The sequence below is a fragment of the Moschus berezovskii genome, chromosome 6, assembly GCF_049115385.1.
Source record: "Moschus berezovskii isolate FMDL1 chromosome 6, NW_MosBer_1.0, whole genome shotgun sequence".
NCBI lineage: Eukaryota > Metazoa > Chordata > Mammalia > Artiodactyla > Moschidae > Moschus > Moschus berezovskii.
Window position 1 is genome coordinate 69,454,413 of NC_142465.1, and position 27,746 is coordinate 69,482,158.

General features: G+C 40.9%; 1 protein-coding gene across 5 annotated transcripts in view; it reads left to right on the top strand.

Moving 5' to 3' along the window:
• ANO4 (anoctamin 4) overlaps nucleotides 1–27,746 on the top strand; it is a 473,781-nt gene that overhangs the window by 226,219 nt on the left and 219,816 nt on the right. For 4 of the 5 annotated variants that reach the window (XM_055395515.2, XM_055395519.2, XM_055395516.2 and 1 more), the window contains 2 exons: nucleotides 7,584–7,775; nucleotides 27,093–27,197. In XM_055395515.2, the coding sequence (XP_055251490.2) occupies nucleotides 7,584–7,775; nucleotides 27,093–27,197 (297 nt within the window). The remainder of the gene's footprint in view (nucleotides 1–7,583; nucleotides 7,776–27,092; nucleotides 27,198–27,746) is intronic. The other variant, XM_055395518.2, reaches the window with a different exon arrangement.

The following is a 27,746-nucleotide window of genomic DNA, read 5'->3' on the forward strand; positions in this document are numbered from 1 at the left end:
TGCCCACCTTTGGGAACAAGGAGGGAGAGAGAGCTTAGAGTTAGGAATTCAGTTCAGTCGCTTAGTTGTGTCTGACTCTTCGCGACCCCATGGATCACAGCACACCAGGCCTCCCTGCCCATCACCAACTCCCAGAGCTTACTCAAACTCACTCCATTGAGTCAGTGATGCCATCCAACCATCTCATTCTTTGTTGTCCCCTTCTCCTTCTGCCCTCAATCTTTCCCAGCATCAGGATCTTTCAAATGAATCAGCTCTTCACATCAGGTGGCCAAAGTATTGGAGTTTCAGCTTCAACATCAGTCCTTCCAATGAACACTTAGGACTGATCTCCTTTAGGATGGACTGGTTGGATCTCCTTGCAGTCCAAGGGACTCTCAAGAGTCTTCTTCAACACCACAGTTCAAAAGCATCAATTCTTCAGTGCTCAGCTTTCTTTATAGTCCAACTCTCACATCCATACATGACTGCTGGAAAAACTGTAGCCTTGACGAGATGGACCTTCGTTGACAAAGTAATGCCTCTGCTTTTTAATATGCTGTCTAGGTTGGTTATAACTTTCCTCGCAAGGAGTAAGCGTCTTTTATTTATTTATTTTATTTTTTATTTTTATTGTATTATTTATTTATTTTTTTATTTTATTGGAGGCAAATTACCTGACATTAATATATTGGTTGGTTTTGCCATACATTGACACGAATCCGCCCCAGGTGTACATGTGTTCCCTTTCTTGAACCCCCCCTCCCACCTCCCTCTTCCCCATATCCTCCCTCCAGGTCATCCCCGTGCACCAGCCCCAAGCATCCTGTATCATGCGTCGAACCTGGACTGGTGATTCATTTCACATATGATAATTTACATGCTACAATGCCATTCTCCCAAATCATCCCACCTTCACCCTCTCCCACAGAGTCCCAAAGACTGTTCTATATACCTATGTCTCTTTTGCAGTCTCGTATACAGGGATAAGGTTACCATCTTTCTAAATTCCATATATATGTGTTAGTATACTATATTGGTGTTTTCCTTTCTGGCTTACTTCAGTCTGTATAATAGGCTCAAATTTCATCCACCTCATTAGAACTGATTCAAATGCATTCTTTTTGATGGCTGAAAAATACTCCACTGTGTATATATACCAAAGCTTTCTTAACCATTCGTCTGCAGATGGACATCTAGGTTGCTTCCATGTCCTGGCTATTATAAACAGTGCTGCAATGAACATTGGAGTACATGTGTCTCTTTCAATTCTGGTTTCCTCGGTGTGTATGCCCAGGAGTGCGATTGCTGGATCATATGGCAGTTCTGTTTCCAGTTTTTTGAGGAATCTCCACACTGTTCTCCATAGTGGCTGTACTAGTTTGCATTCCCACCAACAGTGTAAGAGGGTTCCCTTCTCTCCACACCCTCTCCAGCATTTATTGCATGTAGACTTTTGGATAGCAGCCATTCTGACTGGTGTGAAATGGTATCTCATTGTGGTTTTGATTTGCATTTCTCTGATGATGAGGGATGTTGAGCAATTTTTCATGTGTTTGTTAGCCATCTTTATGTCTTCTTTGGAGAAATGTCTGTTTAGTTCTTTGGCCCATTTTTTGACTGGGTCATTTATTTTTCTGGAATTGAGCTGCAGGAGCTACTTGTATATTTTGGAGATTAATCCTTTATCAGTTGCTTCATTTGCTATTATTTTCTCCCATTCTGAAGGCTGTCTTTTCACCTTGCTTATAGTTTCCTTTGCTGTGCAGAAGCTTTTGATTTTAATTTGTTTATTTTTGCTTTTATTTCCTATATTCTGGGAGGTGGGTCTTGGAGGATCCTGCTGTGATTTATGTCGGAGAGTGTTTTGCCTATGTTCTCCTCTAGGAGTTTTATAGAATCTGGTCTTACATTTAGCTCTCTAATCCACTTTGAGTTTATTTTGGTGTATGGTGTTAGGAAGCGTCTTTTAATTTCATGGCTGCAGTCACCATCTGCAGTGATTTTGGAGCTCCCCCCAAAAATAAAATCTGCCACTGTTTCTCCATCTATTTGCCATGAAGTGATGGGACCAGATGCCATGATCTTCGTTTTCTGAATGTTGAGCTTCAAGTCATCCTTTTCACTCTCCTCTTTCACTTTCATCAAGAGGCCTTTGAGTTCCTCTTCACTTTCTGCCATAAGGGTGGTGTCGTCTGCATATCTGAGGTTATTGATATTTCTCCCCGCAATCTTGATTCCAGCTCGTGCTTCCTCCAGCCCATCATTTCACATGATGACCCATTCCATATTTTAGCTATTGTAAATAGTCCAGCACCCACATTTTAACCACACACCATACACTTGTCATCCCTAAAGGTTTGTATTTCTCAAGGTTCTGACTTAAGATCTTTTTCAAGTAAGATAGATGGTAGGTCTCAAGAGGAAAAGTCATGTTTAAAAGATATTTTGGGGTAGAATGGAGGGAAGATGAGAGATTTGATATCCCCTCGGCTCCATTTTTTCAGCTGAGCGGGAGAGGAAGTGATGCTGAAGTTGAAGGAAGCAGCCAAGCCTTAGTCCTGAAATTGTCTAGGGAAGAGGATGAGGGTGTAATGAAACCAGAAGCACTACATTAAAAATGGGTTACACAGGTGAACATGTCATTTTCTTGACCAGCTCTTGACTCTGTGCTGTGCCTGTGCCTATGGAGTCTTTGCACCATGCAGGACTCAATGTGCAGAGTGAGAAGGAGCTGAAGAAGGGGAATTGTCACTTCTGTCTCTGCATGGAAGGTACTTGGGAACTGAGGATATAGTCAGAAGTACACTGTGTGATCCTTGTCCTTAGAGACTCTGGAGCTGGTGGAAGAAATGGTGCATCTGCCTGCCAGCAGGTGACTGAGAGTACAGGGCCATGGTGTGATCAAAACTAATGGCAAGTTTAAAGAGACCGGAGTGTAGACTTGGGCCAGAGGAGCTGGAAGGGCTTTGGGAGGAAGAGGCAGTTTCCTACTGACGAAGCTGTTTGGTAACTGGTCAGGAACCAGGGAGACATTTCAGATGGATGGAAAGAGGGGAACAGATGATTTCATAAAGGTTTGGGTCTAAAGGAGTGTCAGCATACTCTCCCTTCCAACCCTGCCTTATTAAATTATTCAGAACCATTACTGACTTCATACAGTTCACCCTTGGATTGATATCTCATTCATCAGGCTACATGCTAAAAGATCAGAGTTCAGATTCATTGCTCACTTGTTGTGTGGCCTTAGGTGAGTAGCTTCACCTCTTGGGCCTTAAGTTTCAAACGTAGAAATGAATACTGTCTTTTAGGGTTGTGATGAGGCCTTATTGGGATAATGATCAATATTGAACTTGTTTAATAGATAATCAGTGTCAACCTTTTCTTCCAAAGAAGTTAAGAACGAGATGGATGATGCGCTTCATTTGCTGACAGTTCCTTTCTGAAGATGTGACTGCTCTGTGTGTGTGTGTTAGTCAGTCGTGTCCGCCTCTTTGCGACCCCATGGACTGTAGCCCCCCAGGATCCTCTGTCCATGGGATTCTCACCAAGAGTTCTGGAGTGGGTTGCCATTCCCTTCTCCATGTGACTGCTGAATCTCCTGTAAATGTTAGCTTTCTGTAAGACTGGAGTATATTTGCTGTCTTGTGTACTGTTTGTTTACACATCTCTCCTTCACTGACTTAGCCACTATATGAGGAGAACTCTGATGGTCCAGTCTCTTTGTCTGTACCTCTGAGAATTCCTAATTCATGGAGGACCCAGATGGCTTTGCTCAGATATCAAAGATTTTGCCCCAGTTACCCTATAAAATACCTATCTTCCTCATATCTACTTTTTCCTGGTAGTACTTGTGAATTCTTTTTTTTGACCTTTTCCCCATCATCTGCATTATTAGATTTTTTAATCAGGAATTCAACAGTTTCAAGTACCTGTGCTGTTTATTTCCACTGTGTAATTTTTCTTCGTGTTTCTGTCATTTTGTGTTTTCTTGAGGGGTTGTTAGATAAGAGCTAGAAGTGCCATGCTGACTCACCATTCTGGTTCCTTCAGCCCAATAATCTTTGGAAAAGGGACAAGAAAATATGGTCTTGGGAGAGCCATCTATTGCAGACTGAGACTGTTGTGTATCATCTGATGTTGACTTAAAGCGTCTCTCCCAGCCCCTTAATCTGTCACCTGAAAATCCATCTGCGTTCTTCTGGAGTCTTTTTTAATATTTATTTTAATAAATGTATTTATTTGGCTGTCCTGGGTCTTAGTTGTGGCATGTGGGGTCTTGAGTCTTCTTTGTGGTGTGCAGAATCTTTTAGTTGCTTCATAGGGGATCTATTCCCTCAACCAGGGTTGGAACCTGGGGCCCCTGCACTGGGAGGGCAGAGTCTTAGCCACTGGACCACCAGAGGAGTCCCTCTTCTGGAGTATTTATGGGTCTGCAGACATTTGTCTTGCACCTCTCTGGAAATGTGGAGCATATAACGGTGGGAGGGAGCGTGGGGATGCCAGGCGGCTGCTGTTGTGATAGTCCTGCTCAGAGGAAGGCTCACACTTGCCCAGGCAGCTATGCATCAGAGCAGCACATGCAGTGGGAGGGGAAGGCTGCCAGGCTGTCTCCTGAGGGGCCACCCAGCACGGCAGGCTTTTCCAGGGTAAGTCTCCCAACAGCAAGGTTTCAGCCTCACAGCATTGCAGGCTTAGTTACAGTTCATGGAGCAGAGTATCCTCTTCGTGAGGAGGTAGATACATGGACACCCAGAATACCAGCTGTTAATCTACACTGGGGACCCTGTCTTCCAGGGATATGGGAACACTCATATGATTGCTGTCTCCCTGCCCTGGAAGCCAAATCCTAATCTAAAGTTTGTCTGTGAGCATTGTCAGAGTGAGGGCAGTTAAGTGGATAAAGGAGAGAAAATTTGTGTGTCAGTGCTGTCTGCCTGTGCATTTGGAAATCTTGAACTTTGGGGCTGTTGCCTGGATGGGCACTGCCCAGGTTTGTCTCCCTTACAGGTTTTGTGTATTTTTTTTTTGCATTGTGATTGTTTTTTTCTTGGCTGACTAAACCTCATTCTGATTTGAGTCATCCTTTCTTAAAATTCATTAGAAAATACAAATTGGCCCAGGTTATATCCTCCTCTCCTCCTTTGAGAAACTTAAAAACAACTCTGGATACCTCTGTTGTATCCCAGATTGCTCAGAATTTTAAAATATAGTTTATATGTATAAGCGGATATAATCCATATCAATATAATTGATGTAAGTTAATGTAACCCAATATTATTTTTGATGAAATTGACATGAAGTCTGGAATTTGCTTCAAACTACTCTGGCACCTAAAAAGCAAACCAATGACAAAGGGAATGAAATAGGTGAAGATTGGAAAGTTTTTTCAGCCTTTTGGAAAGATCTTTATTTATTGAAACTGGATGGTATATGCATGGGGTCCATCATACTATTTCTTTTACTTTTAGTGTGTCTGAAAACTTCCCAGATAAAATAGCTCTAAATATGTACATCAATGGTATGGACCTAACAGAAGCAGAAGATATTAAGAAGAGGTGGCAAGAATACACAGAAGAACTGTACAAAAAAGATCTTCCCGACCAAGATAGTCACGATAATGTGATCACTGACCTAGAGCCAGACATCTTGGAATGTGAAGTCAAGTGGGCCTTAGAAAGCATCACTACTAACAAAGCTAGTGGAGGTGATGGAATTCCAGTTGAGCTATTACAAGTCTTAAAAGATGATGCTGTGAAAGTGCTGCACTCAATATGCCAGCAAATTTGGAAAACTCAGCAGTGGCCACAGGACTGGAAGAGGTCAGTCTTCATTCCAATCCCAAAGAAAGGGAATGCCAAAGAATGCTCAAACTACCGGACAATTGCCCTCATCTCACACGCTAGCAAAGTCATGCTCAAAATTCTCCAAACCAGGCTTCAGCAATATGTAAACCGTGAACTCCCAGATGTTCAAGCAGGTTTTAGAAAAGGCAGAGGCACCAGAGATCAAATTGCCAACATCCGCTGGATCATGGAGAAAGCAAGAGAGTTTCAGAAAAACATCTATTTCTGCTTCATTGACTATGCCAAAGCCTTTGACTGTGTGGATCACAATAAACTGTGGAACATTCTGAAAGAGATGGGAATCCCAGACCACCTGACTTGCCTCTTGAGAAACCTGTATGCAGGTCAGGAAGCAACAGTTAGAACTGGACATGGAACAACAGACTGGTTCCAAATAGGAAAAGGTGTACGTCAAGGTTGTATATTGTCACCTTGCTTATTTAACTTATATGCAGAGTACATCATGAGGAACGCTGGGTTGGAAGAAGCACAAGCTGGAATCAAGATTGCTGGGAGAAATATCAATAACCTCAGATATGCAGATGACACCACCCTTATGGCAGAAAGTGAAGAGGAACTCAAAAGCCTCTTGATGAAAGTGAAAGAGGAGAGTGAAAAGGTTGGTTTGAAGCTCAACATTCAGAAAACAAAGATCATGGCATCTGGTCCCATCACTTCATGGGAAATAGATGGAAAAACAGTGGAAACAGTGTCAGACTTTGTTTTTTTGGGCTCCAAAATCACTGCAGATGCTGATTGCAGCCATGAAATTAAAAGACGCTTGCTCCTTGGAAGGAAAGTTATGACCAACCTTGATAGTATATTAAAAAGCAGAGACATTACTTTGCCAACCAAGGTCCGTCTAGTCAAGGCAATGGTTTTTCCCGTGGTCATGTATGGATGTGAGAGTTGGACTGTGAAGAAGGCTGATAGCCGAAGAATTGATGCTTTTGAACTGTGGTGTTGGAGAAGACTCTTGAGAGTCCCTTATACTGCAAGGAGATCCAACGAGTCCATTCTAAAGGAGATCAATCCTGGATGTTCATTGGAGGGACTGATGCTAAAGCTGAAACTGCAATACTTTGGCCACCTCATGCGACGAGTTGACTCACTGGAAAAGACTCTGATGCTGGGAAAGGTTGGGGGCGGGAGGAGAAGGGGACGACGGAGAATGAGATGGCTGGATGGCATCACCGACTCTGTGGACATGAGTTTGAGTGTACTCCGGGAGTTGGTGATGGACAGGGAGGCCTGGCATGCTGTGATTCATGGGGTCGCGGAGAGTCGGACACGACTGAGCGACTGAACTGAACTGAACTGAACTGATGTATATCATTCTAAGGTTATCAGAGGTATAAATCTGAGTTCAGTCTGTATACATGAATACTTTCAAAAAAATTCTTTGATTTTTATTGAAATTCCAGATACAACAATTTCTAATCCTCATTGCCCTTGACAACAGCATGCCAATTATGTGCACATTTTTCAGGACTCGGGAATAATTCTAATATTTAACTTTATTGGATTTGTGTATAAAACTCTTGTCACAATAACTGAGGATGTCCATTTTTGACTGAAACAACATTCAGTTATTTATGTAATGTGAAAATCAGTCACTACCACATTTTAGTATTACTTCCATCCCTTAAGAATGTGAAACAGTTCCTGAATGCTTTCTGGATTTTATGCCAGAAAATAATTTGGTGTTTTAGCTATTCTGAACCGACTTCAATATCATGGTGCTATTTCTCATTCCAGGTTTAAGTTTATCTATTCATGGGGCTGAAAAGCGTTTGCAAATCCACCAACGGCGAAGTGTGGCAAGCCGCCCAGGGTCACGTCGCCTGCCCGTGGTCAGGCATTCCTCACTTCCACCAGGCAGAAGGTCAGTAAAAATGGAGACAAGCTCTTCTGGAATCACTAATGGGAGAACCAAAGTCTTCCACCCAGGTAATGCATGGGGAAAGGGTCAACAGGGACCTGGGTTAGCAGCAACCTAACAGCCTGTGCTATATTTTTGTTAGCTAATTCTGCCATGCTTCCAGATAAACTTACTTTTTAAAAGAGTCTTGTGTTTTTTTCCACTTCTTTTCACTTCCTTCAGTGGTAAATGTCACCAAGACCAATAGGAGGGAAGAGGGCTTGAAGTGTCAGAAAAGGTTAAGGCAACATTCCACTTACTGTGGTAGAATCTGAATGAAAATTCCAGTGAATACACTTGCTCAGTTCAGAAAAGTTTACTGTAGAATAAAACAATACAGAGATTTGGCCAGTTTCTTGATACTTTGCTCTAAGACAGCCCAGGGAAAATGTCAAGGTGAAAATGCCCACTTTGAAGCCTCAGTTATGTGACTTGACTCGCTCATGTTTCTTTCTCAGGTGACGGGAGACAACTAGAGTCATGTGAATTTTCCAGGCCCTGGGAAGTACCTGTGATCTCCTAAAAATGATAAAATGAGTATATCAAAGTTGGTATTTACAACTCAAGTATTTGGGTGAAAGGCTCATTTAAGCATTCGTTCATTCATTCAACACATTTCTTAAGCGCCTTCTATATGCCAGGCTTTGTTTTGAAAACTGAGGAAAAACAAGTGAAAACTATTTCTGACTCATGGAAATAGCACATTGTGAGGAAATTCCAAAGTCACGTTATTTTAAGTCTCCCCCAATCCCGATTCCTGTGTGTAATGTGTTTTCAGGTGGCCAGCCAGTCTCAGCTAAAGTCATTTCCTTCTCTTGCCATGTCATCTTCTTTCTCTCAGCTGACACCCTGGCTTCCTACCCTCACTGAGAAACCCACGGGCCATTGGGCCTGAGACTACAGGTCCCTGCCTCTCCAAATATATCTCTGTCTACTCCCATCCTTCACTTCTCTCCTCTGGTCGTGAGGAGGTGATGGTCTTCCCACTGTCCTTGACTGAGCTTTCACCTGTGTCCTTCACCAGTGGCCTTGACCACCCCTCCTCTCTTGGACCTTGATCTTTCCCCTCAGCTTGTGAAGAAGGCTGAAGCTTCTCATTTTAATCATCTTCATTTGACACTGCATCCTTATCTCACTTCCGCCACTTCTGGTCCCTCCAAAGCCAGATTTCTGAAAGAGTAACCTACTGTTTGTTTGCTTGGATTCCCAGCCACTTGTCAACCCAATGCAGCCTGGTTTCTGCCTGATCCACACCATCATGGCTCTTCTTATTGACCCGCTTTCACCACACTTTGGTGGGTGGCAGACTCTTGACGTACCCAACCAGAGTGGACCACCACTTCTTCCCAAAGCATATTCCCTGACTTCCATGGCAACCTGCTTTCTCCATTCTCCTATCACTTCTCTCACAGGTAACTGATGGTTTCCAAACCTCTAGCATCTCTCTTGTCCTCTTGCCTCTTGTCACGGTACATGCTTCACACCAAATGCAGAATGACTCATCTTCACCCGTGACCATGCCATTCATCTTGCTTGTCCTACTCATTCCAGGGTAAAGGCCAACCCTCTTAGTATGTTAGGAACAAATGCCCACCATAATCCAGGCCCTAGTGCTTCTCATCCATTTTTGCTCCTTTCTGTCTTAAACTTTACACTCTAGTGTATCAGCCAAGGTTCAACCAGAGAAGCAGAACCAGAAGAAGATTTATACTAAAGTTTTACTAAAAATCAACTTACATGACCATGAGGGCTGTCTAAGCAGGTCTGAAATCCATAGGACAGGCTGTTGAAGGGCAGACTGGAAGCCTTGAGCACAGCGGAGGACGCTGTCCACAGGTACAATTTCTTCTTTAGGGAAGCCTCAGCTCTACTGTTAAGACCTTTTGCCTGATTGAATGAGCACCCCTCCCTCATTGTGGGATAATCTCCCTTATTGAAAGGTAACTGATGATGGACTTTAAATCACCTTCACAGCAGCATCTGGAATAGTGCTCACCAATAACTGGGAACTCTAGTCTAGCCATGTTGACACATCAACCAGACCTGGAGGTCTGATCAGACTTATTTTCTTTCCTTTCTCTAGACACATGATGCTGAGTCGTGTCTCTCCACCCTTGCTCATGATGGTCTCTCTAGGATACCCTGATTTTGTTCCATAATCTTGAATATTTTGAAATGGTCTATCTCACCACTGTAAGATCTTTAAAGTCATGGATTCCGGAATATTTATTTTTGTATCTCCAATAAATAATTTTTAGGGTAGGACTGAACTGACCCTTCATTAGTTGGTTTTCAGACTATGACTATAGAGTTCCTTAAAATTGTTTCTGGCTTTTTAAAAGTATAATGGACAGATTACCACTGCTTTCTAATTGCTCTATCAACCTTTCAGCAAATGTTTTATTGAGGGCCTATTTGGTTGCCAGGCACTTTTCAGGTACTTAGAATACATCAGTGAATGAAACTATATGGGGGAGATAGACAATATATAAACATAGTGAATAGTGTTTAGGAAGAAGATAAATATTATGGATAAAAGAAAAAGGAGTAGCATGTTACAGCTGTAATAAGGTGGTCCTCAGGGTGTAGGGCACATTGTGGAGAAGATGTGTGATCAAGGGCTAGAAGCAAGAGAGCCATGTCTATAGGCAGGTTCATTCCAGCCAGGGGTAGCCAGTGGACAGGCCTAGGATAGGAGTGAGTCTGGCAGTCTGAGGAAAAGCACTGAGACCCGTGAGCCTGGAGTGAGAAGCACACATCAGCTCAGTGAGGTCAGATGGAGCAGGGCCTTGCAGAACATGTAAGGACTTTGACCCCTGTGTGAAATGGGTGCTCTTAAAGGGTTGTGAACAGAAGAATCCTATAAGCAGACATATTTTTAACAGGATCACTTTGGCTGTTATTTGAGAATAGACTACAGGGGTTGAGGGTGAATGGAGGAAAATCAGATAGGAGGCCGCCATTAACAATCCAGTCAAGACATGATGGCTCTTACTAAGGAAAGCAGAAGTGGTGGTGAGAATTTGGATCCTGGATGTATGTTGAAGTTGGGCCAACAGAATTTCAATAGATTAAATGTGGAATAAGAGAGAAAGGAGAGCTAAGTACAACTTTATGGTTTTTGACCACCAGTCCATTCTAAAGGAGATCAATCCTGGATGTTCATTGGAGGGACTGATGCTAAAGCTGAAACTGCAATACTTTGGCCACCTCATGCGACGAGTTGACTCACTGGAAAAGACTCTGATGCTGGGAAAGGTTGGGGGCGGGAGGAGAAGGGGACGACGGAGAATGAGATGGCTGGATGGCATCACCAACTCTGTGGACATGAGTTTGAGTGTACTCCGGGAGTTGGTGATGGACAGGGAGGCCTGGCGTGCTGTGATTCATGGGGTCGCAGAGAGTCGGACACGACTGAGCGACTGAACTGAACTGAACTGAAGTGGGATTGCTATCAACTGATATGGAGAAAGCTGAAGGGGAAGCAGAATTTAGGATTTGAGGGCAGAAGTGGGGTCAAAATCAAAGTCTGTGGGCAACTGAAGAGACCACATGGATGGTAGGATGAACAAAGTTGGAGTTTGAGAGACTGGGGCTTAAAGCCATGGTAGGAAAAGAGATGACCAGATGGAGAAGGGGGAGAGGATTAAGGGCTGAAATCTGTTGCACCCCAATAGAAAAGGTCTCAACATGAACCACCAGCAAAGAAGGCAGAGAAAGAAAAAGAAAGCTGGCCAGCAAGGCTGGAGATAAACCAGAAATTATGTGTCTTGGAAATGAAGAAAGTCTTACACGAAGAGAGGAGTGATTATCTAGGTTAAATGTTGCTCAAAGTCAAGTAGGATGAGGAATGAGAATTGGCCTCTGATTTTAGTAAAGTGGAGATGGATGGTGATTTTGAGAAGAGCAATTTTGGTGAAGTGGTGGGGATTAAACCCTGATTAAAGTAGGTTTCATAGAGAACGGAAGCATATGAATCGGATACTGAGAATATATACAACTTTTTAAAAGTGGTTTTGCTGTGAAGGGTCATGAAGAAATAGGGCAGCAGCTAGGGGAGAAGTGAGGTCGAAAGAGTTTCTTTTCAAAATAGCAATCTCCTATGGATCGTTTGTGGCACTGGGGAGATGGAGGAATTTGTGATGTGAGCAGCAGTGAGGGAAATGAGAGCTGTTCGCACAATAGAATCATGAAGAGTTTATCTGTGATAACAAATGGGATGGGAGAGTGCGTGGATGCTGGCAATGTGAGGAGGGTCTGATAAGTTCTTTTCCCCATGTTTCAGGGCTTCCCTGGTGGCTCAGATGGTAAAGCGCCTGTCTGCAATGCAGGAGACCCGGGTTGATCCTTGGGTTGGGAAGATCCCCTAGAGAAGAAAATGGCAGCCCACTCTAGTATTCTTGCCTGGAGTGACTCCACTTTGACTCCCACTTTTCCCCTGTTTCAGTTTTATCTGGAATCTGGGAAGGAAGGTCATAACTGAGAATGAGAAAGGAGTGAGATGGATTGAGAGGATGGTATGATGGTGTAGACAGTGGAATATGGTTGCCAGCCCACATTAAAAGGCTATTTGAGGATCATGGTCATGAAACTAAACTAGGACTAGTTACCATAGTTGTGTGTTTTCCTTTACCTTGTTCAGCTGCTTGAGTGAAAACATAGAACATATGTGAGTGAGTGAGTGAAGTCACTCAGTCGTGTCTGACTCTTTGTGACCCCATGGACTGTAGCCTATCAGGCTCCTCCGTCCATGGGATTTTCCCAGCAAGAATACTGGAGTGGGGTGCCATTTCCTTCTCCAGGGGATCTTCCTGACCCAGGGATTGAACCCGGGTCTCCCACATTGTAGGCAGAGGCTTTTACCGTCTGAGCCACCAGGGAAGAGCTGAACATATGTAGAGTTGTCTTTAGTTCAGGATTGTGATTTTGCCAAGGAATTGGGAAAAGAGAGGGGGAACCAGAGGTGCACTAGAGAGAATAACTATAACAACTGATCATGTAAGCTTGGTACAGAAGGGAGTGAAGACACCCAGGGGCATGAGTTTCAGTGGATAGTTGATAGGATCACTTTGTCAGAGGTCCCAGAGGGGTTGAAGGGGTGTTGAGGTTAAGTTAGGGGAAGAAGAGCTGAAAAGATAAGAGGGAGTAATCAGAGAGCAGAATGCAGGGCACTGATATTAAGGAGGGCATTGCTGTTATTAGTAATGGCGAAGTCAAGGTTAGGGTATGAAGTTAGTGTAATATGATGGAAGGGCAAGATCAGTGGAGAAAATAATTCTCGGGGAATGAGAGGCAAGGGTTTGAGAAAGCTCATCTGCATAGACATTGAAGTTGAATAGTTTTGGGAGAGTGACAAGCCAGGAGTTAACCTCATCAGGAAATGAGGGAACATGATCTGGAAGGCGGCAGATGGGATCAGTGATGGTGGAGAAAAGGTGATATAATAAAACAACCTCAGGGTCAAGGCTGGGGATGTTTAGGGAAGAGGGAAGAACAGTGGTCTAAAGGTGGCATTGAGGACTCAAGGACTCAAGGAAGATACTTCCCTTCTCCAGATTCTTTGGTGTCAGGGCCGTGGGAGAAAAATAGTACCATAGGAAAGAGCCTATGGGAAGCAGTGACCTCTGGGAGGAGCCAGCCTTTCCTAAGAGCAAGAAGATAAAGGGAGCAATCTGAGAAAAGACAGGTGGGAATAGAATTCTGGAAGGCCCAGTGGAAAGGTTTTGAATGTTGGGACCTTCAGTGGCTCTTATTTTTCCATACCAACCTGAAGTTCTGCACCCTCAATTTCGCTTTTTAGTCCTCCCCTGCTTAAAAATCTTTGTGCTTGTCTAGAACAAAGGACAGTGTTGTGAGCCCAATTGTTTGAAGCCTCTACAAATTCACCTCTCCCTGTTTTTCTTGGAATATCTTTTATATACTCTATAACCTGCCATGTTCTACTTTATCCTCAGCTCTGCACTATTTCTCAAGTAGGCTTTTACTCTCCCGTTTTTCTGCCATTGTTCAAGCTCCTCCCTCTTTTTGGAATGCCCCTACTTCCATAAATCTCTCTTAAGCCCTTCTCATTCCTCAAAATGTAACCCAAATTCTGCCTCCTCCTAAAAGCCTTTCTGGATCCCTCTGGTCAGAACGTCTCTCCCCCTTGCACAGAACTTGGAATTGAATCCACTCACTGGATATAGGGTTTCATTCTGAAATTATACAGAGTACATCTATATTTCTTTAAGTGATGACCTTTTAGTTGACTGAAAACTCATCTTGAGCAATTTTCGAGCTGAAACATTTCCTAGTTTTTTCGATGCTTCCTTTGACGACATTGTTTTCACATTCTTTCACCATCGTACCCATTCTACTCTTAGAAAAAGTCTTATTTCATTGCTGCATCTTTGGAAATACATTGCCCAGAATTGTATAGAATTTTGTGTTTGATTTTGTTTGTGTTTGATTGAGGCAGAAAAGAGTCAGTCTTTGACATCCACTACTGATATTAATGTAATAAACATTTGAAGAAATGTTAGTAAGATATTTCCTAATGGTGTAATATTAGCATATCTTGTCACTACTTTTACCTTAAAAACATATCACTGCATTTATCTATCATAATTTTATCATAGATTCTTGAATCCTACTGGCATTGGCTATTGGTTGAAACTATAAAGCCATTCCTTAGCACAGAATTATAATTAAGAAAAATCATAATAAATTATAGTTAGAAACCTGATTTTGAAAATGTATGTATTTAATATTCATATTATTGAGATACATATGATGACTTCAATTCTATCCTATTTTTAGTGTGCTTTTTTTTTACTAATGCATCATAGTTCTCTTTGGGAGATTATAGAAGAGCTCTCAAACTGAGTTTCTTATTTGCAGTGAGTCATAGATCTTAGAAGCAGCACGTGCATTTTAGTCATGGTGAAGCCTATTAAGTCATCCATCTAATTTTTACAAAGTTAATAATCTTGATTCCCAAAGTACTTTCTAAAAGCCCACTCAGACTGGTTGTTAAGCATGAAAAGAACAAGAAAATCTTACAGATGTTCCATGCCATCAGCCCTGAACAATTTCAGTTCATTTATCCCTCTTTGAGTTTACAAGCATTTCTGAGTGCCTACCATGCAGCAATGGCAAGCCACTCCAGTACTATTGCCTAGAAAATCCCATGGATGGAGGAGCCTGGTTGGCTGTAGTCCGTGGGGTTGCTAAGGGTCAGACACGACTGAGTGACTTCACTTTCACTTTTCACTTTCACACATTGGAGAAGGAAATGGCAACCCACTCCAGTGTTCTTGCTTGGAGAATCCCAGGGACGGGGGAGCCCGGTGGGCTTCCGTCTATGGGGTCGCACAGAGTCGGACACGACTGAAGTGACTTAGCAGCAGTAGCACCATGTCCTAACAAATATTTATTTGAAGGGTAGCTCTTTGGGGCTGGAATGGTGTAGAAATCTGTTACTCGTGGACCTTAGGGAGTTCACAGTCATGTCCAAAGAGACCATCAGTCAGGGCTCTTTGGTTATAAACAGTTGAAACCAATTATTTAATTCAAGCAAAGAAGGAATTTAAATTTCAAGGATATGGATGGAAAGCCTGGAGAACTAGCCTTGTGAAAAGGAACAGATACCGATAAAAGAACTATTTGACTTTCTGGAGTAAATGAATCCTTACCACTTTTCTTAGTTTTCATCATTTGGCTTAGTTTTTGAAGACCCAGAAGAGATCCCTATTGGCCTTGTGCCTTTCCATTGTTTGGGTAGAGAGCGGTGAAAGATAAAAGGATAGGACAGGAGACGTCTCCCTTGAGCAGGAGATAGGAGCCCTTGATTTCTCCTCCCACTCAGACTCCACACAGTAAGGGAACGACAATTCCTCAAAATGAAATAGAAGTAACATTACAAAAAGGAAGTGTATATGGAAGCATGTCCATTATACAGGGACCTGTGCTTAATCTGCTATAATAGAATTCATTGTATTAGGGGATGGAATAAAGATGTAAATAAAATTATGGTAACATTCTTAACAAGGGGAAAAATTTAAGAAGTATTCTAAAGGCCATATGATTTTGAACTTTGAAAGTCAACTAAGACCTCTATAATAAGGTGGGGATGGCCATCCAGATATAGGAAAGGGCATAGTAATAGTGCATTATACTGGTGATCAGTGCAAGCTCTGTTGTTAGATGTTTTAAACTCACATGTTACCTAATAGCTTTGTAGACTTGGGCAAATAATTTCTTTGAATCTGTCTCCTCATCAGCATGATGAGAATATTCATACATATCTCACAGTGTTAGGGTTGCCAGATGAAACACAGGACTCACAGTTAAATTTCAGATAAACAACAAATATCTCTTGATGTATGTCTGAAGTATTGCATGGGGCACACTTATGATAAAAAAAATTACTAATTTATTTGTAATTCAAACTACCTGGCCACCCTGTATTTTTGTGTGTTGTATCTGGCAAGCCTATACAGCGTTGTTATGTCAAATAAACTCGTTCATGTAGAATGCTTGATATGATTCTTGGCACAGTAAGGTACCAGGAGCAAATGGTGATGTTTGTTGTCACCGTCATCATAGACAGAGTTCAGAAGCCTGAAAGTATGTCCCAGAATCATTTCTTACTTGGTTCTTGAACCATAGGACAGTTTCCCAGTTAACTTGTGCCAGGACATTTAAATGGTTTCTCTTTATGCTGCACTGACACAGGAACTGTTCACCTCCACCTTGTATTTATATGGTTTGTCTTTCCTTCTGATTGTTTCAAAGACTTCTCTTGTATATTGAGTTCATTTTGACCTTATCTTTTAGCCACTCATAATTAGTGAATGCTATTCCCCTTAATGGGGAAATGATTAAAGTATTAAATGGCACCAGGCTTGGAACTATCATTTAAGGGTCAAGAAGACTCAACTGAAGCATTGATTATGAATTTTTGAGTTTGAAACTGTAAATCTTAGTGAGTGTGGGGTCAAATTATCCCAGTATAATGACTGTGCCATGTGAAATAGAATTAATTAGAAGCTTTGTGAAATCTAAAATGCTGCTTCTATTGCTTTTCCTTTATCTGGTAGGCCCATTATAGAATCCTAAAAATGCCATTAGTCACAGAATTTGTCCCTTATTCTCTTCTATAGTTGGTAAAATGATGTTTTGGTATTATGTTTCATTCAGTTCAGTTCAGTCGCTCAGTCGTGTCCGACTCTTTGCGATCCCATGAATCACAGCATGCCAGGCCTCCCTGTCCATCACCAACTCCCAGAGTTCACTCAAACTCACATCCATCGAGTCGGTGATGCCATCCAGCCATCTCATTCTCTGTTGTCCCCATCTCCTCCCACCCCCAATCCCTCCCAGCATCAGACTCTTTTCCAGTGAGTCAACTCGTCGCATGAGGTGGCCAAAGTATTGGAGCTTCAGCTTTAGCATCAGTCCTTCCAATGAACACCCAGGATTGATCTCCTTTAGAATGGACTTTACTTTCCAAAATAACATCTAGCATCACCGACTCAATGGACATGGGTTTGGGTGGACTCCAGGAGTTGGTTATGGACAGGGAGGCCTGGCATGCTGCGGTTCATGGGGTCGCAAAGAGTCGGACACGACTGAGCGACTGAACTGAAAAGCCTAAGCAGCTCTGTCCCCCTTTATACATGATCATTTCCCCCTTATATAGATATAGTATTTAAATGCTGGTACAAGTTGATTTCACAGGAGAGAAACTTTAGGATTTTGTTGTTTTCAGTGACCTAGAATAACTATTATACTTTCTGTATGCAAAGGGTATTAAATGTTTGACAATAATATAATTACAGCTATCATTAAGCATACTACCATATTCCCAACCTCAAAAGCTGTTAAGCTATTTACATTCATTATTCCATTTAATTCCTCTAATATCCTCATGCTGTCATCCTTACTTTGTGGTTGGGGTATTTAAGGCACAGGGAAGGTTTAAGTAACTCGCCCCAAAACATGAAGCCAGTAAGTGGCAGAGGCAGGATTCCAACTCCAGTGGTTTGATTCATTCATTACCTTCTTCAGTCAAGTTGGTAGCAGTATTTCTAGCAAGTTTGTATTACAAAGCTTTGGAATATTTAAATTTTAAGCCCTGTAATCCTTCACACCCTAGTGTAACAAGGAAGGGACCATAGGATTCCATTGAAAATACACAGTCACCTTAATGGGTTATTGTTTCTTTCTACTGAATGTGTTAGTGATGGTCCACTTTCTAGCATCTTTTTTGTTCTACTCGACATTCAGTTCAGTTCAGTCACTCAATCATGTCCGACTCTTTGCGACCCCATGAATCACAGCACGCCAGGCCTCCCTGTCCATCACCAACTCCCGGAGTTCACTCAAACTCACGTCCATCAAGTCGGTGATGCCATCCAGCCATCTCATTCTCTGTCGTCCCCTTCTCCTCCCGCCCCCAATCCCTCCCAGCATCAGTCTTTTCCAGTGAGTCAACTCTTCGCATGAGGTGGCCAAAGTATTGGAGTTTCAGCTTTAGCATCAGTCCTTCCAATAGACCTTTCTTTTTTCTTAAATTCAATTTTTATTGGAGTGTAGTTGCTTCCCTGGTGGCTCAGATGGTAAAGCATCTGCCTACAATGCAGGAGACCGGGTTCAGTCCCTGGGTTGAGAAGATATCCTACACAAGGAAATGGCAACGCACTCCAATATTCTTGCCTGGAAAATCCCATCGACAGATGAGGCTGTTAGGCTACAGTCCATGGGGTTGCAAAGAGTTGGTCACGACTGAGCGACTTCACTTTCACATTAGACCTTTCTTTTTTCTTAAATTCAATTTTTATTGGAGTGCAGTTGCTTAGACCTTTCTCATTTCATCTTCCCTTTTTCTAATTTCAATATTATGATACTCCTTCCTGTTTCCCTGAGTTTTAAAGATTACTTTCTGGCTCTCATGTCAAGACCTGATCTCAAGTTAGGGAACAGAATCAACTCAGTTCATATTCTGTTTAACTTCAGTACCAGAGGCTGTGGGGAAAAGAAGAAAATAAGAGAAGTTAAGGAGAGATTTGAAAATAGCCAGCCAAGAAAGATTTGTCTCTTCGTTGACTTGTTTCTTATTCTGCCAAAATGAAAGTCAAAATTCAATTCATTCTTTAGGAAAAAAATTAGGAAAGAATAATCATATGGTTAATCTTGATCACAATAATAATCATGATACCACCACATTCTGTTAGGTAATGCTCCATTGTCTGAGTTCTGACAGCAGTCTGGGAGGCAGAATTAGCCTTATTTTACTGTGGCTCAGGAAATGAAGTTACTTGACTACAAGTACAAATTAGTCATCGATGGACTTTAGCTAAAACCTTTGTCTTTAGTTTCTTAGGAGTGTTTTTTTCCCCACTGAGCCAACATTTTTTTCTTGAGGATGAAAATAGTTGAATGTGAAATTTAGTGTTTTCTCATCACCTTAGCTGGAAACAAACATTTTATTGAGAATTATGCCTGAAACTTCTTTATTGAACCTGAGGAATCTGAATGTTCTTCATGAATAGATCTCAAACTAGGGTGAAAATACATATTTATTTTTCTGTTTGTGAGATGGATTTTTGGTGTGACTGAAAGATAAAATCTTCCATGTGGTTTTGAGAATATGTGGGAGAAAAACCAGCTACTTTGGAACTCACTGCCTTGAAGGTAAATGTGGTGTCTTTCTAAATGGTGATTTAGAAATAACACTAATCATCCTTCATTTGAATCACATCCTCTTAAAGTATTTTTTAAATGTGTGATGTGAGTTTAGTAAATAGAGGGGTGCTTAGGAAAATAAGCTATTTTGAGCCTTGAAATGTGGGCATTGGGATCTGTGCTCCTTGCTATCATTTGCTGAGTAACAAAATTGTTTTCTAAAAATATATGCCAAATTCTTCTCTTAGCAGTGTTCACTTTTTCCCCTTTGCTGAGGTACATATGCACATATTTTGACCTGCATAATGGATTTATTACTTCCCAGATGGCACAATGGTATAAAGAATCTGCCTGCCAAGGCAGGAGACACAAGAGACATGGTTTCGATCCCTGGGTTGGGAAGATCCCCTGGAGTAGGAAATAGAAACCCACACCAGTGTTCTTACCTGGAAAATTCCATGGACAGAGGAGCCTGGTGGGCTATAGCCCATGGGGTCGCAAAGTGTCTGATACCACTGAGTAGGAGCATGAATACATTTAGAAAAAATTTTCTGAAGAACCTTTTCACAACCATTTGAACATACAAAGTGAATGAAAAAAAGCTGCACGAAGAAAACTATTTCTGGGAAGAGTATTGTATTTTAATAGAATTTAGAACTGCATCTTCTGCACAAGGCTGTTTAAAATAGTTTTATATTTAAGAAAATAGTTTTATATTTAGGAGAGATTTAAATAACTACTAACTCAAGATCATACAACTATAGCCAATGACGTCAGCCCTACCCCAGCCTAAGATCTTAGTTGTGGTAGATAGACAATTAATAGTAAGCTTCTACTGTGCTTACTTAATTCTCAGAGTTAGAGATTAGAGACTGATATCCAAAGTGGACAGAGCCCTGACTCTCATGAGGTTTGTTGTCTTGCAAGGCCTTTCTGTTTCATACATTCATCTCAAGCCCTTCTGTATATGTATTGTGCAAGTTAAGAGAGTAAGCAACATTATAGTGATTTTGAAAGTGGCATGGTTTCTATTCTATTCTATAACCCCTTCTAATCCTGAGTTTCTCTCTTCCCTTTCTCTGCAAGAGTCCCTGTTGTCATAGCAACAGACCTCAGCCTCTAGGAGATTGGAAGACCCCCCATGGAGCCCTGCCTAGACTTCTGCACAAAACATTCCTGCCATTTGGAGCTTTGCAGCTCTGGTTTCTAGGCCCTCTTAGCACAGGCATTCTTTATAACTTAGGAGATCACTGTCTTGCCAATCTTGGGAAACATAGAGGTAATTTTGCTGAAGGTCAGCCGTTACTAACTGAAGCAGTGGTATTATTATTTCCATTTTAGACCTGAGAAACATCCACCCGCTGTTAGCTAAATGTTCTCCATTCATGATTTAGTCCAGAATTGGGTCCTTAAAACTACTCTGCGTTAATCATTAGAGGAAACATATTTAGCTTTTATAGTGACGAATGTGGATGAATCAATCTGTGTATTCCTACTAACACAAAGCCTAGCTTTCTTCTGTAAAAGAATGATCTTGCAGTATCACTAGATTTATAGTTAAGCAACACTAATAATGAGAGTGGGATTTGTGTGTCTTTTTACAGTAGCATGAATGAAGCATCTTCTGTTTTGAAGGTGTTTTAGCTTATGGTACACTAAATATAGAGTTTGGTAAGCACTGTAAATGAAGAAAACCAGATGGAAAGTTTTTCCAGAACCGGTGGAATACCCCACATGTAAATCTAGAGTTTCCAATGTTAGAATCCTCCAGAAGAATATGCTTTTTATATCACCTTGTGTTTGTTACAAATATAAGCTCACCTCTTTTTGACTGAACAAAGAAGTTGAATTTTAAGTAATTTATTTAAAGCCACTAAACAAAGGTGATAAAATAGAATAACTGGTAAACAGGTGGGTAAGGGGCAAGGGGGAGCAGCAGTAATATAAGTTATATTGTCTTGTATCATAGCAGAAAACTGTGTAATGAGCAGTTGACCCTTAAATAATGGGGTTGTGGTGGTGGTTAATCTGTGTATAATTAATTTATAACTGTACCTCCCAATCTGAGATTCCTCCACATCTATGGATTCAAACTTCTATCCCACTTAACCACTGTTAAGTATTAAAATATTTGCTCTTAAAAAATATTGCCATATAAGTGTACTTGTGCAGTTCTAGGGTCAACTGTATAAAATTGATCAGCAATCAACAAGTACACCCATGGAGAGGTCCAAAGGAAGTAAAAACAGAAACTCTTAAAAGTGATTGGACTGGGGGAATAGGATTGGGATTGAAAAAAGGATAGAATTGTCTATTGTTGATGTTCATTCTGAGTCATTTGGTATTTGAAGGTTTTCTTTATTATTTGACAAAAATTTAAAAGATTTTACTGAAAAGAGAAAATGCACGATTTAGAATATGCCTTTCCTAGTCATCTATAGATGACTATCAAGAGGGGTTAAAGTTGTGGACAAGAAAGGAAAACTGGGCCATTTCTTAGTCTATATCTACTGCTGTTGCGAGTCATGTGAAATTGGAGTAAAAGAGCATTAACTGAGCAACTAATATGTCCAAGGCCTTGTCTTGAGTTCTGTAGGAAATGAAAAGGTGGATGCAGTTTGGTGCCAAGCGTTCATCATGTTACAGTGCAGTCAGAGGTGCTAGAAATGAGGAGGAAACCTGGACGGGGAGGACTAGGAACTCAGATTTGTCTGTGTCTACACGGTGCTACATACTTTACCTAATTTTTTATGGAAAATATGTACGGTAAAAAAAGATAAAATATAGATAACTGCATGGGTTTAGTGAGTGGGAAATGGTATTTACTTGTTAGGATCAGGAAATGGCTTGAAACATAGAACATTCAGGATGGGTCCTAAAAGTGGAAGGAATTTCTAAAGACAGCGATGGGATGGGAGAGGCATCAATATACTTGCTAATTGAGGAGCTCGTATTTGAAGCTTTGAGGGGGAGTTCCTTTAGCATATAAGAATTTAGTTAAATTCCCCGTAAAGTGAAGTTGCTCAGTCGTGTCCGACTCTTTGTGTCCCTGTGGACTGTAGCCTACCAGGCTCCTCCCTCCATGGGATTCTCCAGGCAAGAGTACTGGAGTGGGTTGCCATTTCCTTCTCCAGGGGATCTTCCTGACCCAGGGATCGAACCCGGGTTTCCCGCATTGCAGGCAGACACTTTAACCTCTGAGCCATCAGAGAAATAAGCTAGATACAAATCTAAAATGAGTTTTTAAGATGTTTCCTCAACTGAAGATGTTTTATTAAATGTGTTATCAAGGTTGCTTTTTATTGAAATTGCTTTCTACTTCACTCATACTACAGATCACAGTTAAGATTTGAATATAATCACTCCTGTCAATTCAGTGTGAGAAAAGATTAAGGCAAATTTGGAGATCACATGAATTTTGTAGCTACTTTTGATTTTTAGAAATTGTTTAGTAGGTTCTCCACTTCAGGTATGTTTTTAGCTTCACTGTATAAGGTAACTTGTTTATTTTTCTTGGGATTGACTTAGTTACATGTCAGTTACTGAGGCCCTTCAGTTTGGAACCATGACACCTCTTGCCTAGTTTTTTCAGTTTTGTGTTTTGACTCAAAGTCAGAGACATCCGTGACCACAGGAAGGAGTCCAATTCTCAACTTTTAGAAATCCACCAGTGCTACAGGACTAACAGTAAATAATTAAATATCAGAAGTCCAAAGTAGACACACAACTTCCTGTATATTGAAGTTATTCGGTCTGTTTCACTTGGGCAGTATGTGCTGAAGATGAAGACTGTCACCTTGAAGGATTCATTTGAAAATATCCTTGTACAGTGATCACTCTCCATTTAGGAAAGGTTACAAAAGTTCTTATTTTACAGCATTCCCTATTTCATCATCTTAGACTTTAGTGAGTGACTTACTGCCAGAAATTCCACAGCATTATATTTTATGAAAGTGTATTTTGTATTTCTTTGAGAGCAAAGGAATAAAAAGGCCTTGTATCTTAGGGATTCTAAACGCAATCCTAATGTTTACTATGAAGAGAGTGTTGCATCTTGTAATTTAGAGCTATTTGACTTACACAGGTTAAGAATTGTACTAATTTAGAAAATCTCTTATTAAATTAGTCCTTTAATGGTTTAATATCCATAGTTTGTCTTGAATTCTGAATTTTAAATGCTGAATATCCTTTACTGCCACAATCTGAATTTTTAAATCACTTTAAAATATGTTGCTTATGGTGAAAAGCATAGGAAAGATAATGAATAAAAGAAAAAATACCCATCATTTCACAGCTCAGAGAGCTTCTGTACCCAATGGAGTATTTCTTCCTTTAAGTGTGGTTTTTAATATACTTGAGATATCTATATATTTATCTGTATGCTTGTATCTACTTTTTTCACTTTTTTCTTTTCCATGTCTTTAATATTCTTTAAAGACAGACTTTGATCTGAATGCCTTTTTATGTTGCTTCTTTTGTGACTTCCTATGCTCCTACCTGTCCTCTACCAAAAATTTATTAAAAATTATGGAATTTTAGTGATGAAAAATTACAGCTATTTAATTTGTTTAATAGTCACAACTACTACTTGATGAGTTTATGAACTCCTATGACAGACACCAAGTAAATAAATTGGGCTTCTATTTATCAGTCTACTTTTAGAAGTCATTTGCCTCTTAGGTTATGTAATGACTTTTGTCCTGGTCCAAAAGTCCTGAATATTGGTATTATCATGAACTATTGGAATCCAGTAAAAAGTGGTAAATGTTCTCATTTCTAGCAGCCTGTATTTGTGACTGCTTGGATATGAGTAGTTTTAAAGACTAGTTGAACTGTGGTGTTGGAGAAGACTCTTGAGAGTCCCTTGGACTGCAAGGAGATCCAACCAGTCCATTCTAAAGGAGATCAGTCCTGGGTGTTCATTGGAAGGACTGATGCTAAAGCTGAAACTCCAATACTTTGGCCACCTCATGCGACGAGTTGACTCACTGCAAAAGACTCTGATGCTGGGAAAGGTTGGGGGCAGGAGGAGACGGGGACGACAGAGAATGAGATGGCTGGATGGCATCACCGACTTGATGGACATGAGTTTGAGTGAACTCCGGGAGTTGGTGATGGACAGGGAGGCCTGGCGTGCTGTGATACATGGGATCGCAGAGAGTCGGACACGACTGAGCAACTGAACTGAACTGAACTGAACGACTAGTTAACAGCATGGGTTGGTATTATGTCTTTACAACTTAGTAACATTTTTGGGTAAATTACTATTTCTTACTGCATCTCCTTTTCAAGGTTAGAGTGAAAACTAAGTGAAATAATAAAGTAAGTGGCACAGAGTCTGACTGAAAAGTAGTATTGAATATTCTTTTTTTTTTTTTTTCTTTATGTCGATGTCATTGTGAAATCTCTGGGTCTCTGGTTATTGAGCACAGTGATTAACCTAAGCAGAGGTTGAAAAGCATCAGAACTTTTCCTTCCCCATTCAAGGTAGCTGACCATGGGAGGGAAGAAAGCAGATAGTGCATTTAAGTTCTAGACCAGCAGGAAGACATCTTTGTTTTTGTATCAAGAAGCTTAATCTCACAGGTAACTTCAGACTTTGTAATGAGGCAACTGCTCGCACGCACTTAAAAATTCACCGCTATGTCTGCATTGCTGGACTATCACTTAAATTCATGCTGGTCCCAAATAATTGACTTATGCATTCCTTCTCATTCCTCAATAGCTAGGTAGTTTCTGTATAAACCTAAAAGAACTACCTGTAGTTGCTTTAATAAATCTATTGTTTAATAAACCTAATGGATGGTAAGAGTAATGACCAGTGCAGGAAAGTCCACATAGCATTGAAGACCCAGCACGGCCAAAAATAAACATATAAGTAAAATTCTAAAAGGAAAAGAGTAATGGCTTCCATTTACTGAGTGCTGTGTGACAACTAAGAGCCCTTCATGCATTACCTCATTTAGCCTTCGTTGCTATTCCATGCGACTGTTACTATCACCCCTGTTTCATCAATGAGGAAACTAAGATCTAGAGAGATTCATTGTTTCCTAGATAAGAATTTGAATGCTGGTTTGTCTGCCTGCAGAATCTGAGCTTAATAGCTTTATGTGTTGTGCAGCTCTGCTGCCTTTGTTTCATAAGTACTGCATAACCTTGTTAATTCGTTCCATCTACATTAGTTGTAATAGACACTGTTCTCAGTGATGGATTACAGCATGCAGACAAAAGTTCCTGCCCTCCTAAAACTCACCTTTCTATTATAGTTAGCTGCTCAGTCGTGTCTGACTCTTTGTAACCCCGTGGACTGTAGCCCACCAGGCCCCTCTGTGGAATTATCCAGGCACAAATACTGGAGTGGGTTGCCATTTCCTTTTCCAGGGACCTTCCCAACCCAGGGACTGAACCTGGGTCTCCTGCTGCTGCTGCTAAGTTACTTCAGTCGTGTCTCCAACTGTGCAACCCCACAGACGGAAGCCCACCAGGCTTCCCCGTCCCTGGGATTCTCCAGGCAAGAACACTGGAGTGGGTTGCCATTTCCTTCTCCAATGTGTGAAAGGGAAAAGTGAAACTGAAGTCACTCAGTCATGTCCGACTCTTAGCGACCCCATGGATTGCAGCCTACCAGGTGGCTCAGATGGTAATAGGCCTATTCTTTACCATCTGAGCCACCAGGAAAGCCCGTTATAGTTACTTGTGTCCATTTCCCTCCCAGAATGAATGTTGTTATAGGATAGTAACTGTGTCTTATTCTTTTTGAGTTTTAGGGATATAATTAAAGTTTTAATTCAAAGCTGAGAATAATTACTGGGCTTATGAAAAAATTATTTCTACAAAAATTTTGGAAGCTAGAGTGTGCCCCCTTCTATTTATCAGGCTCTCTGTTAATTTTAGCACTGATGTTTAGCCCTTGCAGACTCATCCAGTTCTTACCGTTTATTTTAAGAAGCATTTAGAGGTTTGTTATTGTTAACAATAAAGTTACTTTTTGATATCTTGGTTTCTTTGACTTCCTTCAGGGATCTATAGGTGTGCAGAGCAACATAAAAAAAACTTCTGAAAAATAAAAAAAACTTCTTTCTTTAGAACACACCAAAAATACATCTGGCAAACCTAGTTTAAGAGCCTTAACTACTTCATAGAACAAATTATAATATTCTGGTATAATTGAAAAGTAAATGATAATAGCAGGGGAAGTCCAACTGTGAAAAAATTGATACCTTTTTTTCTGTGATATCAGGAATATTGAATCCTGTCTTTTGGATCAATTACTATCATTTTAAGGAAAATGGTCTGACAAAGTGTTAGTGTGGAATGTTCTGTTTTAACCATGTAGAAGCTGAGAATAATTTAAAGTGTCCTTGGGTAGAGGTCAGCATGCTATATTCCCCATCTAGGAAATCATCCATAAATTCTGTGAAGTAGGTGGTATTTTAATAAAGTAATTGCCTTATTTTTGCCTTGGAAATACAATTAAACTTTTTTGGTCCCATAAGAGGCAAATGGCTGATAATGTTGCTCATTTTTAAAAAGTCATTTGTCCAAGTGGGAGGATCCATTGGCAAACCAGCCAGCTGTTGGCTGTTCATTTAGATTTTGACATTACTTCTCCTTGGGACCCTGATGCTGGGCTGTCTGATAACCAGTGCAAACTCCAAGAATATCTTTCGTTTCTCTAGAAGGAGGTGTGGATTTGCAAAGCTACCAGCTGGATATGCAAATACTACCTGACGGGCCAAGGAGTGATGTGGACTTTTCAGAGATTCTTAATGCAATACAAGAAAGTAAGTTTCACTCCAATTTTAAATTCACCGTGAAAGGAGAAGCGATTATAATACTTGGAAGGGGTAATAAAACTAGAAACCTTAGATGCCAAGCTTTAAAATAAAATGATGTCTTAAAAGAGATACTATGTAAAATAATTTTGAGACCAAAAGAGATGGTTAGTGAAATGCCAGTTTGATTTGTGAAACTGAGCCACATAGTACTGGGGTCTTTGATGAAGCCTGGTGGGAAAATTGTAGAGGGATTATAAAATCTTAGTACGCTGTGCTGCTGCTGCTGCTAAATCGCTTCAGTCATGTCCGACTCTTCTCAACCCCATAGACTGCAGCCCACCAGGCTCCTCCATCCATGGGATTTTCCAGGCAAGAGTACTGGAGTGGGTTGCCATTGTCTTCTCCTAGTATGCTATAATATTTAATAAATCACTGGGTCTTATAATTTTTTAGATTCCTTGATTAATCATAACGAAGAAAAATCTTTAAGACACCAGAATAATATTCCTTCGCTCAAGTATCAGTAGTGGGAAGTGTCCAGAATCAGGAATTTAT